Source organism: Pogoniulus pusillus, chromosome 4, assembly GCF_015220805.1.
Source record: "Pogoniulus pusillus isolate bPogPus1 chromosome 4, bPogPus1.pri, whole genome shotgun sequence".
Lineage (NCBI taxonomy): Eukaryota > Metazoa > Chordata > Aves > Piciformes > Lybiidae > Pogoniulus > Pogoniulus pusillus.
Window position 1 is genome coordinate 45297377 of NC_087267.1, and position 20771 is coordinate 45318147.

A 20771-nucleotide genomic window follows, 5' to 3' on the forward strand; every position below is an offset into this window, starting at 1 on the left:
TCTGAGTTTAAAACCATGACCCCTTGCCGTGTCACAAAAGACCCTGCTAAAAAGTCTGTCCCTCTCTTCCCTGTAGACCCCCTTAAGCATTCAAGACTGTTATAAGGTCTCCTTGGAGCTTTCCTTTCTCCAAGCTGAACAACCCCAATTCTCTTAGCCTAGTCTCACAGCAAAGGGCTTCCAGACCCCACATAATTTTTGTGGCCTCCTCTGGTCCCACTCCAACATGTCCATATCTCCTGTGCTGAGCACTCCAGATGGAGTCTCAGCAGAGTGAAACAGAGGGGCAGAATGCCCTCCCTCCACCTGCTGCCTGCACTGCTGGGATTGCAGTCCAGGACGTGGACACACAGTGATGGCTCATGTCCAGCTTCTCATCCACCAGCACCCTCAGTTCTTTCTCCACAGGGCTGCTCCCAATTCCTCCATTCCTCATCCTGCATTGATGGGAACTGCCCTGACTGAGGTACAGGACCTTGGACTTGGGCTTGTTTTCCTGGTGAAGTTCACACAAGCCCACTTCTCACGCTTGTCCAGGTCACAGTTTTCCCTGCTGTGTTGCTCAGTCCCTTTTTGTCCTCACTCTAACCTCTCCAGTCCTGTCCCTCCCTGTGCAGCCTGAAATATGTCTTCTTAGTCTTAGACTCAATCCAAGTGGCACAAGAAAGCTGTTGGCCTCATTGCTCCTGGCTAAAGCCACAAAAGCCAGAGGGCTGAGAGGCTTCCAACCTCCCGGTTTGAGAAGTGCAGCATTGCAGACCTTAACGTGGAGTGCAAGCAGAGCAGATCTGCAAATGCATGGTAAGGCTTAACAACACAGGAAAGAAACTCCAGTGGGAAGCTCCCAGATTAAATCTAAAGGCTGCTCTTTGAATGTGCAGAGGCCTTGAGGCTTAAGAAGAAAATCAGAGTTAGGCTTGGGCACAGCCTTTCTCCCTGTGCCACAGGAAACTTTGCAAGTCTGGGCAGAAGGTCTAGGGACCTCCACAGGGAGCTTTGCAGGTCTAGGCAGAAGGTCTAGGCAGAAAGATAAAGGAGCTCCATAGAGAGCCTTGCAGGTCTGGGCAGAGGAGATCCAAATTAAAACAAAGGACTTGTCCCTCTCGTGTGTTTGGTGTGGGAGTATAAGAGCAGAGCAAAGCGAGGTAATGATGCTGAGGGCAAAGGTGTAAGGAGGAATTAGGACAGAGCAAGGCAGGACCAGTCTCCCTGAAGTGAGATTTCCATCTGCTTCCTCTTGGTCTGTCCTTGGCCTGCATCAGGAATCCCCCAGCAACAGAAGCTTGAGCTGGAGCAATCCCACATCCCAGGCCCCAGCTCCCTTGAGATTATGAAGTAGGAGAGGGCTGTGGTGTGTCTGTGTATTCCCTTTGCTCAGACTTGAACTTGCCTCTCACTTGAAAGAGCTAATTAAGGGAGGAAATCAAAGCCCAGAGAAGCAGTTATTACAGCAGCCTGGGTGCTGGGCTGGCTGTAAGGCTGATTTCTGTTCATGGTATCAAAGCTGGTGGTGCTGATGTACATTTCTGCAGCGACACTGGAGTGAACTGACAGAATAAACTACGACAATTTCTGAGGACCATTTGTAGGTCAGGTGGACCTGCCTCTTCCCTAATCCTGCCCTTAAATCTCACTGCATTTAATCCTTGATCTGCACCCAAGGTCTTAATTTTTCAGTGCTGATGCATCTCAGAGCTGACTGGAAACTGGACTTGGATGGTTAATGATCAATGCTTCTCAGCCCTAGAAGAAATGAAGCTCCAGCTTCACAAAGCTCCCTGAACAAATCCTCCATCAACACCAGCCCAGGGATATAAAATTGCACCAGCACAAGTTGTTGGTATTATCTAGGTCCTGCTTTGGTTTAGGTCTGAGTCAAAACTACAAGTAAATGTGGTTTCACCCCTAATGGACTCCACAGTGAAGTAACTACAACATGGGAATTCCTCCTAAAGATCTCAAGGCATCTTGACTTAGTTCATCAGCAAACAGCATGCTTGGGGAGGTCAGAAAGTGACACCTTCCTCAGCTCAGCCATGAGCAAAGTGAGGCATCAAGTGGCTAAATCAAGTGGGGAGATGAGCTGCAGGCAGGGTGGGGAAGAGGCAGTCTCAGTTCCTTTTAAGAAGAACTGTTGGACCACATTCTAAGACCTGTGGGCACATGAGGAAGTTAAGGTTGGGTGCTTTGGGTTTTCACTTACCGCACTGCTACAGGGAATGTCCTTGACTTTGAGCCAGGCCAGATCTAATGTCCCCTCTCCCCTGTAGCAGGACTGCAGCCTGTCCTTGATGCGATCGTTGATCTCTTTCAGGACAAAAATGCAAAGAGCAGATTCATCCAAGGACTTCATCTTCCTTTTCTGCCCCTTGGAGAAGACTGTGAAGAGGATATCATCCTCAGGACCAACTTCCAAAGACTTGGCTAAGATAGCTCCAGCCTTAGACAAGTAGGCTGCCTGCAGCAACCTGTATTCCACCCCGTTCTTTTCACAGCCAATGGGCACCTCAACGTAGGAGTTGAAGGCTGTGTCCTCCTTACAAAGCCGGACCAGCTTGGAGGTATAAACTTGCTCCTTTGTGGTGGAGCCAGGTGGTGAGATCATCTCAGGCTGCAGAGTCAGGAAATAAACAAAGTTACCACTGCTGAAACCATAGATGTAGTAAATATCAAAGTCAGGGATGATGGTAAAGGTATCTGAGGGGATCTTGATCATAGAGGCCACAAACTCATCATGAAAGACATATGCAAACATCCCATCTGCCTCAGAGTTCTTGGTGAGCTTTCTGCTGGAAATAGTAGGGAAATACTCAGGTTTGCCATCCACAGCAGTGGCAATGAACAATTTGTCATCCATGTTGCTGTAAGAAACAATTACTCCAAAAACAGAGCCACTCTCATTCACTCCAGAGAGATAATGCTCCTTCTTGTGGAAGGGCTCTCCCAGCTTGAAGAGGTCGTCAAGCCTCAAAAGCTTGCAAATACCCTGGTAAAGACTCCCACAGGCTATCAATCGATTCTCCTTGTAGTCTATGAGGAGCATTTTGTTTATGTTGTTAGTGGGTGTCAAGGGTTCATTGCAGGTTTGGACTATCCTGGGAGGATAACACTTGGGATTATCTTCATCAGGACCAGTCTGGTGAGTCACCAGGACCTTCAGGTCACTGGAGAGTTTGTAGATCCTGTTGACAGCCCCCAAGTAAATGTGGCCAGTTCTTTCATCAACAACCAAGTGGTTGAAGTTTCCCTCTGCATGGTCTCCAGTGAACGTGACGAAGGGCCTCTTTGGATGGAGTGGCTGTTGCCTACTAAGAGGCGACACTGTGGTGGATAGCAGGAGGTGAGAAACCAGACAAGTCCATTTCCACATGGCTGGTGACATGATTAGAAAGGTTTGTATTCCCAAGGGAACGAGGATTAAAAGCTGCAAGAGTCTTCAAAATACCAATTCCCTGGCAGATTTTGTCCTACAAGCAAAGAGAAAAGAAAACAAAAAGTACATTACTATGGAGTATTCCTTCCTCCTCCCTCCCTCCCAACCGTGCCATCATCAGAGTGTATTTAATTGCTAATCCTCTCTTTCTCGTCTCTGAGCTCTCCACTTGAAACCACCACAAAGGGAGCCCTCCTGAAAGAAAAGATGTTGGTAGAAAGAGCAGCACTCCTATAGCTGAAAAATAAACCACCACCCTTTCACTCCCCGTTCCACATATGTGTCCCATGGTGCAACATTAAAATCCCCTGGAAGCCATGGCAGAGCAGAAGGCTAATGGTAGAAACATCAAGCAGCACTGCTGTCTGCAGTGCCAATTTTTACCCAGTGGTGTGTTTGCTATCTAAGGAGACAGGGCTGGAGAAGGATTATTATCCTACTCTTCTGGATGAGGGTCTGAAGCCTAGAGAAGGTCAGGGACCAGCCTACAGGGACAGGTCCAGATGGATGCTGAGCTCTTTTGCAAGCCTTGAAGTTTGCCAGGAAGAAACCCGTTCTGGTCTGACATTAACATCCTTTCTGGGAAACCTCAGTCCAGAATGGGTCTGTTTGAACAGCCTCTCTCTGGCTTCCAGATCAAAGCTGCCACATGCCAGTCCAGCTTGAAGTACAGATGTAGGAGTTATGGTGTGCCAGCCTCCACAGCCACATCCACACAGGGCAAGCAGCCAAGTGTGGAGCAAACTGAGCACCAGGTCTCCTCCCTTCTCTGGGCTCTCATCACCAGATCGCTCTCCACCCACTGCACAACCATGAAAACAACGTCTAAAAGTGATAAAGCTGCTCTGGACCTCTCAGATGACTGAGAAAGGAGCTGTCTAAATAAAAGGCCCATGAAGTAAGAAAACCAACAACCCAAGGATCAGCCTGGTGACTTAGAATCATAGAACCAACCAGGTTGGAAGAGACCTCCAAGATCATCCAGTCCAACCTAGCACCCAGCCCTATCCAATCAACTTTCTAAGGAGAGAGAAGAGAGCTTCCTTGCACAGTCTCTCACTCTCACAGGTTTTAGCCAGGGTGGTGGGAGCAGTGTGGGGTTCAAACAGCTTTTGTCATTTGTTAAGTATGCCATCAAGCCCCATTCTCATGCCACAGAAACACATATAACCTACTCAACACATTAATCTAGTCACTGGTTCATGGCTGTTTCTGCACCAAGAACAAATTTGGCCCTTTCTAGCCGCACTGTGCAGGTGGGAGATGGAGTCCCACTGTCCCAGGTCTCACAAGCCACAGTCCTTGATGAGTGCTGATTATACAACCTTTATTACTGGTGGTCAGACTGAGGCACACAAGTCCTTTCTCCCTCCATCCCTTCTTAACATCCAGCCCACAAAACCACAGAATGGTGAGGGTTGGAAGAGACTTGGGGAGGTTATTTAGTCCTACCCTCCCTGCTAAAGCAGGGTCACCTAGAGCAGGTTGCATAGGATCAAGCCCAGGGTTTTGAAAGTCTCCAGAGAAGGAGAATCCACAATGTCTCTGCACAGCCTGTCCCAGGGCTCTTGACACCCTCACAGGAAAGTTTTCCCTCGTGTTCATACAGAATTTTCAGTGTTCCAGTTTGTGACCACTGCCTCTTGTATTATCACTGGGAACCACTGAATAGAGCCTGGTCCCATCCTCTCGCCTCTCTGCCCTTTAGCTATTAATCAGCACTGAGAAGATGCTTTCCCAGGCTGCTCTTTTTGTTTGTGGCCTTTCAGTATCTGAAGGGGACCTACAAAAAAGCTGGGGAGGGACTTTTTATGCTACCAGGTAGTGACAGGACTAGGGGGAATGGAGCAAAGCAGGAGATGGGTAGGTTCAGACTGGACATGAGGGGGAAGTTGTTCAGCATGAGAGTGTTGAGAGGCTGGAATGGGTTGTCCAGGGAGATAGTTGAGGCCACATCCCTAGAGGAGTTTAAGGCCAGGCTGGATGAGGCTCTGACCAGGATGATCTAGGGTAGGGTGTCCCTGCCCATGGCAGGGGGGTTGGAAATGGCTGATCCTTGTGGTCCCTTCCAACCCTGACTGATTCTACGTTCTTCACCATGACAGTGGTGAGACAGTCCTCCTCCTCCAGTCCCCCAACATCTTTGTAGCCTCTGTTGGACTCTCTCCAGTAGTTCTTTGTTTCTCTTGACCTGGTCAGCCCAGAACTGGACACAACAGATGTGGGCTCACTAGGGCAGCTTAGCAGGGGAGGAGTATCTCCCTCAACCTGCTCCTTAACCTGTTCTCCTTAATGCACGACAGGATACCAGTGGCCCTCTTGGCCATAAGGCCACATTGCTGGCTCACAGCAAACTTGTCTACCATGACTCCTAGGTCCTATCACCCCCCTCACAGAGTGTCTTTGCTGAAATCAGGGGTGTAAGCAGCTGAGCAAAGGCGCTGACAGCCAGCCTGCACATACAGGAGTTGAGGAAATTAATCACCATTCACAGATGCCAGCAGGCAGGAAGGTGTGGCAGTGACACAGGTCTGCATTCACAGCTTTTTGAAACCTGCTAACTCCAGTGGAACTGAACTGTTTCATAGAATTATGGAATGGTTTGAGTTGGAAGGGACCTTTAAAGGTCATCTCTTCCAACTGCCCTGCAGTACTGGGGGGCATCTTTAACTAGATCAAGTTGCTCACTGCCCCATCAAGCCTGACCTTGAACGTCTCCAGGGATGAGGCTTGCACTGCCTCCCTGGGCAACCTGCTCCAGTACTCCACCACCCTCATTGTAAAGAACTTCAAGAAATAAGAAGAATAAATCCTATTTTCTTCTGACCTGTAGACTAGACTAATTAGGTCTGATAACAAAAAAGCTAAGACTTGGCTTTTAGAACACCCGCCACTTCTCTGTCACCCCAAACATTTCAGAACTCCCACAGTAGCCAAAATTCCAAAGCTGTTACCTCTCACTGCCTTCCCTCCCGCAGCAGCCGCAGGCATAGGGTAGCTGACGGACAAAGGTCATTTCACATTTGCTTTAAGCATGTTTACTCTGTTCTGCTTTGCCTTTCTGGTCAAGCAAATATTTAATAAAACCAAGCTTATAGTGCAGAGTTGGCAGGACTGTCTTGTGAGCAGGAGAGGATTCGCTCCACAGGGATACGCAGGCTGGTCACGTAGGCTTTTAATAACCTTTATTATGATAGATAGAGCAGCGATGGGATGAGCTCTCCCACACAACCATTCCTCTTTTGAAAGAGGCCAGCCTTGAGAGAGCAGCAGGAGAGGAAAGATGTCACTCTTTGAGTCCTGTGTTAAGAAACATCACGTGGTGACCCTGAAGGCTGCCTCGCGTCACTTATGAGCTATGAATCGTATTTCTAACTGACACTGCTTTGATTGGGCACTAGATAGAGCTAGGAAGAAATTAGTCTTTTCAAGTACTTTTTAGTACTTGTTTTGCCCCTGCATTTTACTACCTATATTTTACCCCTGGATTTTTCTTCTCTTAGCCCTGCAGAGTCAGCACATCTGCAGCACAGGGAAATGAGAACTGCTGTGACCCAGAGACTGAAGAGGTAACAAATGGCTCCCCTTATGCAGCAGGAGCCATCTGCTCAAAGGTCATCACAACACCCAAGAGCAGAGCTGCAACAACAGGAGGTAATCTGCCCATTAAAATAAGGGGCAATCACAGGACAAGAGGAGATATGCTCTAGATGTGACATCATGATTGTCTTTGAGGTGAGAACATCACTTGCAGATGACAGGGATCATGAGGGGGACCTTCTTCCAAGCAAAGACAGCAAATGTGGTCTGGAAATCAGAAAGATTCCAGTGAGAGATTACAGGAAGGCTGGATGAGCAGCCTCTTCTGCAGCACACAGCAATGCTTCAAAAATAGTGAACCTTGTGGGGGAAAATGTTCACCTGCAGAGGAAAGAGCCCCAGTAGTCTGCCAGCACTGACAGCCACCAAGCAAGCACAGCAGCAGCCTTCTGGGACAAAGCAGGGAGAGCAGGAGCCTGAGGCTATCTTGCCATCTTTCACCAGCCATCTGAGTGACCCTAGGAGCAGAATTTTCTCTCTGTGCACTGCTGACACTCACTCCTTCTCTCCCATCTGCTCATGTCGTTTGCCCTGCACCCTCTGTCCTGGAGTCTCAATCAGTATTCAAGCCTCTAAAGGCCATAAATTATGATTTGTCTTAATTGATAAATAAAAGCAGAGGGCAAAGGGGAAGGAGGGCTGGTTGTGCAGCTTGCAGAATAGTTTGTACTCCCCCTTAGAGGATGCACCAAGGAGAAGGGGGCTGTGGATGTCTTATTACCCATGTCTGACCAGCAGCTAAGACAAACAGTGCAGTGCAAACGCCATTCCCACTCTCCCAGGCTTCTTGGGCTGCATGAGTAATTATATCATAAGTAAAAAGCAAATAAACAAAAGGCCACAGTGAGCAGGAGGGGAGATCTGGGCTTAGCATCTGAGCTGGGTATTTCCAAATTAAACTCAAACCACCTTCCCACAATGACCAGGTTCCCTTGCCTTTCCCCTACAGAGTCGTGGCCAGCAGTGATGCCGTGACCCATCATACAGGGCTCCATGATGGGGCCAGACTGTCCCACTTCCACGTGGCTCCTGCCACAACAGCCTTTTTACCAGCATGTTCAAGATTTCTAGGAAGGTCACACAGCCTCTACAGCTCTGAGGATCTGTAGGGAAAGAATCTTCAAATCCTAGAATCATCTAATAGCTTTGCTTGCAAGAGACCTTTAATATCATTGAGTTCAACCTTCAGTCTACAACCACCAAGACTATTAAACTATGTCCTGAAGTGCCATGCCCACAAGTTTCGTGAAGCTGACCTCCAGGGATGGTGACTCCACCACCTCCTTGGGCAACCTATTCCAGTGGAAGAAAGCCATCCTTCTTTCTGCAACTGTTGCCCTCTCTGCTCTGCACTTCACATGGGGTGGTGGTACTGAGAGGATGCCACAGGTCATAATGATGTTGGACTGGATGATCATCAACATCCCTGAAGGGAGGCTGTAGCCAGGTGGGGCTGGGCTCTTCTGCCAGGCACCCAGCAACAGAACAAGGGGACACAGTCTCAAATTGTGCTGAGGGAGGTCTAGGCTGGGAGGAAGTTACAGTATCACAGTATCATCAGGGTTGGAAGAGACCTCGCAGATCATCAAGTCCAACCCTTTACCACAGAGCTCAAGGCCAGACCATGGCACCAAGTGCCACGTCCAATCCTGCCTTGAACAGCTCCAGGGACGGCGACTCCACCACCTCCCCGGGCAGCCCATTCCAGTGTCCAATGACTCTCTCAGTGAAGAACTTTCTCCTCACCTCCAGCCTAAATCTCTCCTGGCGCAGCCTGAGGCTGTGTCCTCTCGTTCTGGTGCTGGCCACCTGAGAGAAGAGAGCAACCTCCTCCTGGCTACAACCACCCCTCAGGTAATTGTTGCCAGAGAGAGTGACTGGCATTGGAATAGGCTGTGCAGGGTGATGGAGTCGCTGTCCCTGGAGGTGTTGAAGCAAAGCCTGGCTGAGGCACTTAGTGCCATGGTCTGGTTGATTGGATAGGGCTGGGTGCTAGGTTGGCCTGGATGATGTTGGAGGTCTTTTCCAACCTGGTTGGTTCTAAGATTCTCCTCAAGACTGGAACTGCTGGTGGAGTCTCTTCATCACTCTACAGCATATGAAAAAACCCAAAAGAATAAAAAAGCAAAGACACTACCCACATCCTTCTCTGACCAGGGTTACGCAGGGGTGCTACACAAGCTGCATGTCATGGAGAAAATCCTAAGCCAGATATCATGCTGTTTTTTCAACATTTGAGCTACAATAGGTTGAACTTAATCTGGACAAGAAATTGAAGCAGAGAAAGCTTTTTCACAAATACAGCTGTTTCAGAGAGGCTTTTATCCATGATCGGAAAAAGGTCTCAGAGTCAGCTCCCACATAAGGGCTTCCATCAGCCTCTTCCTGTGGAATTAGCCTCTCAACTATATGCAGATAACACTTTCTCCATAATACCCCTTGAATTGGCACAATTTGGTTAAAGGACTGGTTTCCTCCTGAAGAGCAGCATGTTCTGATGCCACTCTGGGATGTGGTTATGTTTTTACTGTTATGGACCATTTCCAGCAGAAGTCAGAGACCAGTGGAGCTGGAAGATGCAGCTTGGTTCTCCTCAGCACTCTTAAGGACACAATTTCATAGAATCATAGAATCAGTCAGGGTTGGAAGGGACCCCAAGGAGCAGCCACTGCCAACCTCCCTGCCATGCCAAGGGACACCCTACCCTAGAGAAGGCTGCACACAGCCTCAGCCAGCCTGGCCTTAAACACCTCCAGCCATGGGGCCTCAACCACCTCCCTGGACAACCCATTCCAGCCTCTCTCCACTCTCATGCTCAACAACTTCCTCCTCATGTCCAGTCTGAACCTACCCAGCTCCAGCTTTTCTCCATTCCCCCCAGTCCTGTCACTACCTGGTAGCCTAAAAAGTCTCTCCCCAGCTTTTTTGTAGGCCCCCTTCAGATCCTGGAAGGACACAAGAAGGTCACCTGGGAGCCTCCCCTTCTCCAGACTGAACAACCTCAACTCCTTCAGTCTGTCCTCATAGCAGAGCTGCTCCAGCCCTCTGATCATCCCTGTGGCCCTTCTCTGGAAGACTCTGCAAAATGCAACCCAGATGGGACCCTGGACAAGGAAAGTTTGGATGAAAAGAATATCATCTTGGCAGAAGAAACTTTTCTAACTTCTTTTACCTCAGCTGGTGGTTGTTATTAGATGGGAGGAGAGAAGGGAATGGTGAATACATCCTCAAAATACATCAGGTTTCAAGGGGATAAAGTCAAGAAGCATGTGCTGTGGCTGAAAGTACAGGGAGAGGAGAAAGAGAGATCTAGGGCATTCAGTTTTGATCTCACAAAACTCATGGCCATGGCCTTGTACCAGAGACTGGCACAAATCCATCCCAGTGCAATGGCAGCTCCTGAAAGGAACACGTCACTGGGTGAACATGGGAGACAACAGCTTCTCCCTGTTTGGCACACACACACAGCCCTCTTGCCATCAAAGGTGGCAGACACACATTGTCAAGTCCTCTGCCACGAATGCATATTGGCAGCAGGTACAGTGCGAGGCCAGCACCAAGAGGAGTCACACATGGCAACCTAGCTGCAGAGAGCCATGAAAGCAAACTCACCCAACTGTCAACCCAGCTTCAGACAGTACCTCAGCAAAAGTACTTGTTAAAATCTAGACCAGGACCAAAATGTGCTTATAAACAGCACAAGGAAGGGGAAGAAAACCGACCACCTTCTCCTGCAGAGTGGGTCTGACACAGACCCAGGGTCTTGCTGGCTGGTAGGATAACCTCAGCAAGTTCTCCATCAGGCAGCATCTGACTAGAATGAAGCCAACAGCACCCAGGGCTCCTGGGGAGTGCCAATGGCATGAGCTGGGTGGTTAATGAAGCCCAGCATTAATCAGGCAGCACGTTCCTCTGTTTACTGCTGCTCCACTCAGGCAGGGCTATTTATTTCCCAGGATATGGGAAGCCAAGCACAGATGCTGATGAGGCAGACGCCGTGTGACAGAGCCAGCACACAGCAATTCAGCACCAAATGCAGCTACACACTCCCTTTAATCTCAGCTAAAGCTGTTTTTTTCTCCCTGGCTTCCTTTAATAAACTTTGATTATCATGGATAGAAGCTTTTCTTTAAGAGTCTACATGGTGAGGAAAAAAATCACACAGAGACACTGCCAACAGCTCTCCCAACAAAGACCATCTCCTAACTTCAGGTAAATCCTTTCTCCCTAAGCTTCCAACCTGTTCACACCTAATGGAAGCTGAAGGCAAGTACCTGTCTGAGGGCATGCCAGACCATCTTTTCCTTGGAGCTTGAGCTAGTGAAGAGATCCTGGCTCAAGCTGCAGCTTGTCCCAAATAAAGAAATTACTTTCAAGAGTGCTTTACTTGCAAGGCAGGACAACGTGGCCTTCCCTCCTCACACAGATGATTCTGTTTAGGCACTCAGATGGTGTCTATCACCTTGTTACCAGTGTGTTCAGGTGGCCAAGAAGGCCAACAGCATCTTGGCTTGGATCAGCAAGAGTGTGACCAGCAGGACCAGGGCAGGGATCATGCCCCTGTATGCAGCACCTCAAATACCAGGTTCAGTTTTGGGCCATGAACTACAAGAAGGACATATTGGTGCTTGAGTGAGCACAGGGAAGGGCAACAAAGCTGGTGAAGGGTCTACAGAACAAATCCTGTGAAAGGCAGCTGAGGAAACTGAGACCTTCTCAATCTCCTGAATTTCCTGAAGGGAGGTTGGAGCGAGGTGGGTGCTCTTCTTGTCCTCCAAGGAACTAGCAATAGAATAAGCATAAATGGCCACAAGTTGCACCAGGGGAGGTTTACTTTGGGTATTAGGAAAATTTCTTTGCAGAAAGAGTAGTCAGGCATTGGAACAGGCTGCTGAGAAAGGTGCTGGAGTCATCATACACACAGACTCAGTCAGGCTGGCAAAGACCCTTGGGATCACCGAGTCCAGCCAATAACACTGCTCTACAAAGCTCACCCCTAAACCATACCCCCAAGCACCACATCTAAACGACCTTTAAACACATGCAGAGCTGGTGAGTCAACCACCTCCCTGGGCAGCCCATTTCAACATCTGACTACTCCTTCTGTGAGTAAAATTTTCCTTGTGCCCAGTCTAAAACCAGACTGTTGCAGTTTGAGGCCATTCCCTCTTGCTCTAGCACTAATCACCTGTGAGAAGAGGCCAGCACCAACCTCTCTACAAGGCCACAGCATCACAGAACTGTCCCTGGGGCTGGGCTGGGTGGCTGTGCCGTGCCACCGTGGGAGTGTTCTAAAAGAGAAGTAGATAGAGTGCTCTGGAGACATGGTTTAGTGAGCATGGTGGTGGTGGACTGACAGTGGGACTTGATGACCTTACAGGACTTTTCCAACCTTAATGAGTCTCTGATCTGCCAGAAGCAAATTAAGGAATGGGATTAACACTCGTTCTGAGTAGGAATTTCTTCTTTCTTTGCTCAGTTCCCCTGTGTCATCAAATTGCTCGTTGATGATGTCTCTGCCTGCATTTCAGACCTGGTTTCCTATCAGCAAAAGCAGGTCAGAGTTGTGCTCCTTTGAGCTTGGGAGGGAGAGCAGACAATTTGGTAATGGCTTCTCATTTCCTCCAGGAATTGCCTGCAAAGAGGCTCAAAGGAAAGAACACAAATATTCAGTGCCACAGACAGAAGAATGGAGTTTTGAGGTCATGGCAATAACCTACAAATCCAGAGACTAGATTTAAACTCTCTTTTCTGGAGCAGACTCGTAAGTGAACTCCATGACTAAGTGCCACCCTCCATGACTCAGGCATTTCCAAGTCTGCTGGAAGGATTCTGAGGATAAATCTATTAAAATTATTCCTCATCACAGTAATAGAGGAAATGTGAATCCTCAGACAAGCAAACTATTGTAGCAAGAACACACAAGGTCAGTGATTTGAGGTAAACCATGCCACAAATGTGCTTAACTTTGTTGACCCTACCTTGAGAAAGCTTTCTCTGAGACCATATAGGTCCAAAGAACTGAGAAAAGTGAAGCATCACCAAATGTCAGAGTGCCAGGTTGGCTTCTATTTCATTTTCATCCCCATCAAAGCCATTGTACAATTCAGGAACTTTGTTCTCCTCACTACAAAGTGTCTCATAGAATCATTTTGGTTGGAAAAGACCTTTAAGGTCATTGACCTCAGCCATTAAGCCCTCACTGCCAGGTCACCAGTAAACCATGTCTCTCAGCACTACATCTGTCATAGAAATACAGAATCAACCAGGTTGGAAGAGACCTCCAAGATCATCCAGTCCAACCTAGCACCCAGCCCTGGCCAATTAACCAGACCATGGCACTAAGTGCCTCAGCCAGGCTTGGCTTCAACACCTCCAGACACAGCGACTCCACCACCTCCCTGGGCAGCCCATTCCAATGCCAATCACTCTCTCTGCCAACAACTTCCTCCTAACATCCAGCCTAGACCTCCCCCCAGTACAACTTGAGACTGTGTCCCCTTGTTCTGTTGCTGGTTGCCTGGGAGAAGAGCCCAACCCCACCTGCCTACAGCCTCCCTTTGGGCAGTTGTAGACAGCAATGAGGTCACCCCTGAGCCTCCTCTTCTCCAGACCAAATACCTCCAGCTCCCTCAGATGATATCAGGATGAGGAATACAGTGCTTCAGAGGGGTGTAGAGCTGGTGGATTTGCTCTGTAGGATCAGCCTATCTGCTTACTAGATGAGCTTGAGTTACAAGTAACTGGTGCTTGATGGTTCAGAGAGCATGAGAAGTTAAACCTCCTGAGGTTCTGCAAGGTCCAGCACCTGGATCTTGGCAATGGAGGCTAGAGGATGATAAGATAGACAGCAGCCAAGTGGTGAAGGACTTGGAGATGATACGGGGTGAAGAGCTGGACATGGATCAGCAATGTGCTCTCACAGTCCAGACCAAACTGTGTCCTGGGTTACATTCCCAGCAGTGTGGGTAGCAGGTGAAGGGAGGAGATTCTGCCCCTCTGCTTCACTGAGACTCCACCTGCAGTGTTTGGTCCAGCTCTGGAGTCCCCATCACAGGAGAGACAAGGACCTGGAGGAGTGGGTCCAGAGAAGGCCACAAGAAAGATGCAAGGGCTGCAAGTCCTCTGCCATGATGAAAAGAGAGTTTGGGCTTTTTAGCCTTGAGAAGAATTCAGGGAGACCTTCTTGTGGCCTCTTTAAAAGAGGCCTATAAAAGAGATAGGGACAGACTTTTGAGCAGGTCAACTTTTGTTGTGGCAGGACAAGGGGTGATGAGTTTAAACTAAAAGAAGGGTGACTCAGATTAGACCTAAAGAAGACATTTGTTTATGATGAGGGTAGCAAGACACTGGCCCAGGTTCCCAGAGAGGTGGTAGATGCACCATCCCTGGAAATGGTCCAAATCAGGGTGTACCAAGTTCCAAGCAACCTAATCCAATTAAAGATGTCCTCACTTACTGCAGAGGTGTCAGAATAGGTGATCCTTAAAGGTCCCTTCCAGCCCAAACCATTCTGTGATTCTTTATGAAGAGCCTGCAACAGGCCAGCCCAATGTGATTAGTGCAAGCACAGCTGTGTACGCCCAGAATCTTCAAGAGTAAGGACCAGCAATCCTGGAGCTGCATCAACCTTTGCAGTCAGAAGCAGGCTGAGCACACAGCAGGAGTGGGAACGTAAAGAAAATGCTGTTAACAAAACCATATCGCAAGGAGGAAAGAGACAGGTAGAGGTGTGATGAGTTCAGTGATGCAGGGTTTGCAGCAGAGGCAAGAACAAAGTCTCCCTTTTTGCTTTATTCAGCATAAAACTTCCTCTTTTCATTTATGGTAGATATTCAACGTGTTCTGGAGCAGCAAGCACTAGCCAGGGATGAGGCCAGCAAAAAGACCTGACACAGCAAATCATTCATTTCCAGCTTCCCACATGAGTGGCTAAAGAGAGTAGATGAGCAAGCACAGTCCCATAAACCAGGGAAGGCTGGACCTATCACCTCCTATCATAGCCAGATCTGGAGTCCAACACACTCATTATCACTACCAGCAGGAAGGAGTAGTGCTGACTGGCATTTGCTCTCCCAAACCTAAAAGAAAGCTTCAGTTCACTGCAGCCATCATGTTTTTTACAGTGACAACTGTATTATGGAGGGAAAAAAAATGTTAGACCTGTCCTTGTTTTATTCTTTTCTGCAATGACTAATTCTGGCCAAATTCCTAAGTGTTTCTAGGTGAGTCTTGCTGAACCCAGGAACCTCCTGGGCAGACACATGCCATGTATTTTAGAACTGCCTTTTACATAACAGCTTTTCCAGCAACTGGCCTCTGGCAGCCCTTGCGCAGGTCAGATGAGGGACAGGATTTTTCCATGATTCTGTAGCACCTGGGGCAATTAGATCCCAATTTGGTTAGTTCATAACTTGCACATGTTAGCTGAACTGATCACTTCTACTGACTTCATAAGCTTGAGATCTGTAAGAGATGTCATAAGGCTGACAAGTCCATAAATCTGCCCCAAAGTTCAGCAACCTCAAATGTCAGAAATCTTCTGCAGATATGAGATGCTGCAGAGCACAATCTCTTCCTTATAACACAAACTGCATTAAAATGCTCTTAATCATTCTGGCATAAAAATACTTTTTATCAAGTTCAAAACAAAGCAGCGCTCAATACAGATGCTGTGTTCAGGAGATTCCTCCTGAGAAATGAACACCCAAGATCACAGAATCATAGAATCACAGAATCATAGAATCATAGAATCAAGCAGGTTGGAGAAGAACTCCAAGCTCATCCAGTCCAACCTAGCACCCAGCCCTAAACAATCAACCAGACCATGGCACTAAGTGCCTCAGCCAGGCTTTGCTTCAACACCTCCAGCCACAGAGACTCCACCACCTCCCTGGGCAGCCCATTCCAATGCCAATCACTCTCTCTGACAACAACTTCCTCCTAACATCCAGCCTAGACCTCCCCTGCCACAACTTGAGACTGTGTCCCTTTGTTCTGTTGCTGCTTGCCTGGCAGAAGAGCCCAACCCCACCTGGCTACAGCCTCCCTTCAGGGAGTTGCTGACAGCAATGAGCTCTACCCTGAGCCTCCTCTTCTGCAGGCTGCACACCCCCAGCTCCCTCAGCCTCTCCTCACAGGGCTGTGCTCCAGGCCCCTCACCAGCTTCATTGCCCTTCTCTGGACACCTTCCAGCACCTCAACATCTCTCTTGAATTGAGGAGCCCAGAACTGGACACAGCACTCAAGGTGTGGCCTGTCCAGTGCTGAGTACAGGGAAAGAATAACCTCCCTTGTCCTCCTGGCCACACTGTTCCTGATCCAGGCCAGGATGCCATTGGCTCTCTTGGGTACCTGGGCACACTGCTGCCTCATTTTCAGCTACTCTCTACCATCACCCCAAGGTCTCTTTCTTCCTGGCTGCTCTCCAGCCACTCTGTCCCCAGCCTATAGTGCTGCTTGAGTTTGCTGTGGCCAAAGTGCAGAACCCTGCACTTGGCCTTGTTCAATCTCATCCCATTGGCCTCTGCCCACCCATCCAGTCTAGGTCCCTCTGCAGGGCTCTTCTACCCTCCAACAGCTCCAAATCTGCTCCTAGCTTGGTGTCATCTGCAAACTTCCTGTTGCTGGACTCAATCTCCTGGTCCAGATCATCAATGAAGATATTGAACAGAACTATGCCCAGCACTGATCCTTGAGGAACACCACTAGTGACAGCTGCCCACTGGATTTGGCACCATTCACCACCAGTAAATTGGTGTATAGGGTTAACACTCCTGGGGGAGTGACCCTGAACCTGACCCTAGGGGTCTTGGCCCCTCCTCAGGGGTGGGCCACACTCCAGGTGATGGTTAGCCCACTCCCCCCACTTCCTGCGGTATAAAAGAGGAGCACTTCCTGCTCCTCGTTCTCTTGCTCGTTTCTCCTTTACCTGCGTTCATGATCACACACACCCACACTGATACTGCATACCAGCCACGAGGCAGAGACACCATCACACACTCGGGTTGTATCCATCCCTGTTTTGTATTTTGCTGTTTTCCCTTCCTTATCCTTTGTAAACTCCCCTACCTCCAATCCCTTTTTCTAAGTTATTGTTAAACTTTTCCTTTTTTAACTTCCAAATCGAGTGAGATTGATTTATTGGGGTGTCCCTACCTTTTATCTCTCTCCCTGTCTTTTGGGGAAAGGAGGGGGAGGAGGGGAGGGCACTCAATAAACTCTATAAATTCTATAAATTGTCATTGGGTCTACCAAATTTATAAGAGTCTCTGGGAACTTGCATTTGAACCCAAGACAATTGGATATCAGGAACAACTTCTTTACTGAAAGAGTAGTGAGACATTGGAACAGGCTCCCCAGGGAGGTGGTAAAGTCTCTATCCCTGGAAGAATTTAGAAGCTATGTAGATATGGCACTGAGGGACATGGTTTAGTGGTCACCTAGCAGTACTGGGTAAACAGAGTTGATGATCATAAAATTTCTGCTAAGGAAAATGATTGTATTCTGGGATAACTAGCTCCAAATCATACTTGACAGCCTCAAGATGTTGCAGAGCTAGACAGGATCAGATCTGGACAAGAGACAGAATTGTGCTAATAGAGGTAGAATGCTAATCACCTGTACTGTTTGTTAACAGCAAGATTAGAAGCGAACTGATGTTGTAGACACAACCAAAGGCTGCATTTGCAAGGAGATGCACAAATCTCTCCTGTACAGCAAACAGCCAGATTTATTTTAGTACAAAATGATGCCAATTCCTGTGCTCGTGGTGCAGGGCAGTGTGTGCATGCACAATTACAGCCAGCATCAGCAGCAACACGTATGGCTCAGGTTGTCTGACATGTTCTCTACCAAGATTCAGTTTTAAAGTCCTCATTACTTTGACAGGCTTGAAGAACTCAGGGGACAATTTCCTCAGTTTGGTGTCTGCCTCAGGCTAACATCACCGTAGAAAGCTGTATTCAGAATAGTTTGGGCAATTTTGAGAACTAAATTAGGAGAAAAGTTTCTTGCATATTACTGATTTTTTTTTTCCTCTGTGCTTGACCTTGGTTATATTCTGCTCACTGTCTTAATGAAAACCCTTTCATAGCTTGGAGTAGGTAGTAATAATTGGGAGAGTCTTCCCATTCTGTCACAAAGATCTTCTGACCATGCTTCAAAGTGGCTAAATCCAACCAAGTTATAGCATCTAATAATATGTGCATTGCAAGTAAAGATGTTTGCCTTTCCCACTGCTCCCAGGGTGGATCAGCCAGTGCTTGGGCTATCACCACAGGAGGAGTAGAACATGCTCAATATCAGGGATGAAGGGACAAAGTAGGTTTTCCCCTCGTTTCTTGGTTGGAAGCTGTTGTAATGCTGAAGCACTGCTGCTGAGGACAACTCATATGTGCTCCCTGATGAATTTATGCTGCAACTCAGCTTAATTAACTCAGTCTGAAAGTGGAAGAGGAGGATCCTTTGACACAAGGAAAGGAAAGTGGGGGAGGGGGAGAAAATCAGGCAGAGACAATTTAAGGAAAGGGATGTGAGCAGAGGCTGGGAAATGTGGGCAAACTGCAGATTTGCAAGTTCTGTAATCACTGAAACATCCTCTCCTCATGAATGGGGCATTGATCCCACAACCCTTGAGTCTCCTAATTCCCTTGAGATGGATTTCTTCCAGCTGCTGACAAATCTGGAGGTCAAATCAGCTACATAAGGTTAAATTTCTGGAGAGACATTTTTTTTTTCCTTTGCTCAAGAGCTTAGAAAATGGAAATCAAACCAAAAAGGTAAGGACAAGAACAAAAAAAGAGCAGGTAGCTGCTGAACTATTTCAGACTTATGTTGCATCTTCAGGAGATCTTCCTAAGAAAGGACAATGCTAGACCCTTCCAATTCCTCCTCAATATCAGCAGCCAGCAGCTCTAATCAAGATTTTCCTACTAAGGGCACATCTCTAATTCCAGGAGTTTCAGTCTAGAAGCACCTCAGGGAAAGAGAGGTCCAAGGTGGTGAAGACTTGGCTAAGGTTACACAGAGTCAGTGTGGCTAAGATGCACAGCAGATGGGTTTAATGCCAAGCTCAGTGCCACAGTGGGTGCTAGGTTGGACCGGATAATCTTGGAGGTCTCTTCCAACCTGGTTGACTCTATGATTCTATGATTCTAAGTATCCTGTGAAGCCACACATGCAGCACCTGGAGAACCTCCTGTGGTTTCTCTTTTAGGAACATGACCCCCATCCAATGTCTCCAGAGCAGTACATTCCCATCAGTCCTAAAGCCATCCACTCCACCAGCACTTTGCTAGCATCAGCAGAATAGGTGCATTATACACTACAGTGTCATTGTTGAAGCTACTTTAAATAGTTCGGTCCAGCTGAGTGTCTGCATGGATGCATCCAGAGTGGCCTGAAAGGACACAATAGAGTCCTGCTGCCAGCACCCAGCCTGAAGAGCCAAGGAGAGGAAGTGAGGAGGTGTCTGCTCCAGCTATGCTTCTGCAAGAGTTTCTGCCCCTGGGGAGGAATAACCCCTCACTGCAGGTGAGGGGCTGACCTGCTGGAAAGCAGCTCTGCATGGAAGGATCTGGGAGTGCTGGTAGATAACAGGTTCACCACGAGCCAGCAATGTGCCCTCGTGACCAACAAGGCCAACATTCTCCTGGGATGCACGCAGAAGAGTGTGGCCAGCAGGTCAAGGGAGGTTCTCCTCCTCCCCTACTCTGCCCTGGTGACACCACACCTGGAGTATTTTCTCCATTTCTGAACTTCCCAGTTCAAGAGGGACAGGCAACTACTGGAGAGAGTACAGCAGAGAGCCAGCAGAGATGCTGAGGTCACTGAAGCAACTCTGTGAGGAGGAAAGGCTCAGAGACCTGGGGCTGCTTAATATGGAGAAGAGCAGCCTGGGAGGGGACCTTCTCAATACTGATCAATATCTAAAGGGTGGACTATTTTCAGTGATGTCCAGTGATAGGAAAAGGGGCAACAGGTACAGAATGAAACATAGGAGGCTTCACTTGAATATAAAGACAAAATTCTTTCCTGTGAGGATGCTGAACCTGTGGACCAGGCTGCCCAAAGAGGCTGTGGAGTCTCCTTCTCTGGAGAGGTTCCAAGCATGCCTGGACATGTGTTCCTGTGCAACCTGGCAGAAAGGGACCTGGGGGTACCGGTAGACAAGTAGCTGAACATGAGCCAGCAGTGTGCCCAGGTGGCAAGGAAAGCAAACAGCATCCTGACCTGCATCAGGAACAGTGTGGCCAGCAGGACAAGGGAGGTTATTCTTTCCCTGTACTCAGCACTGGACAGGCCACACCTTGAGTGCTGTGTCCAGTTCTGGGCTCCTCAATTCAAGAGATGTTGAGGTACTGGAACATGGCCAGAGAAGGGCACGAAAGCTGGTGAGGGGCCTGGAGCACAGCCCTGTGAGGAGAGGCTGAGGGAGCTGGGGGTGTGCAGCCTGGAGAAGAGGAAGATCAGGGCAGACCTCATTGCTGTCTATAACTACCTGAAGGGAGGCTGTAGCCAGGTGGGGTTGGGCTCTGCTGCCAGGCAAGCAGCAGCAGAACAAGGGGACAGAGTCTCAAGTTGTGGCAGGGGAGGTCTAGGCTGGATGTTAGGAGGAAGTTGTTGTCAGAGAGAGTGACTGGCATTGGAATGGGCTGCCCAGGGAGGTGGTGGAGTCACCATCCCAGGAGGTGTTGAAGCAAAGCCTGGCTGAGGCACTTAGTGCCATGGTCTGGTT

At 48.5% G+C, this 20771-nt stretch overlaps 1 protein-coding gene across 8 annotated transcripts in view; it reads right to left on the minus strand.

Moving 5' to 3' along the window:
• PLXNA4 (plexin A4) overlaps nucleotides 1-20771 on the minus strand; it is a 611173-nt gene that overhangs the window by 569107 nt on the left and 21295 nt on the right. For all 8 annotated transcript variants that reach the window (XM_064142725.1, XM_064142726.1, XM_064142728.1 and 5 more), the window contains exon 2: nucleotides 2204-3467. In XM_064142725.1, the coding sequence (XP_063998795.1) occupies nucleotides 2204-3382 (1179 nt within the window). In that variant the 5' untranslated portion in view covers nucleotides 3383-3467. The remainder of the gene's footprint in view (nucleotides 1-2203; nucleotides 3468-20771) is intronic.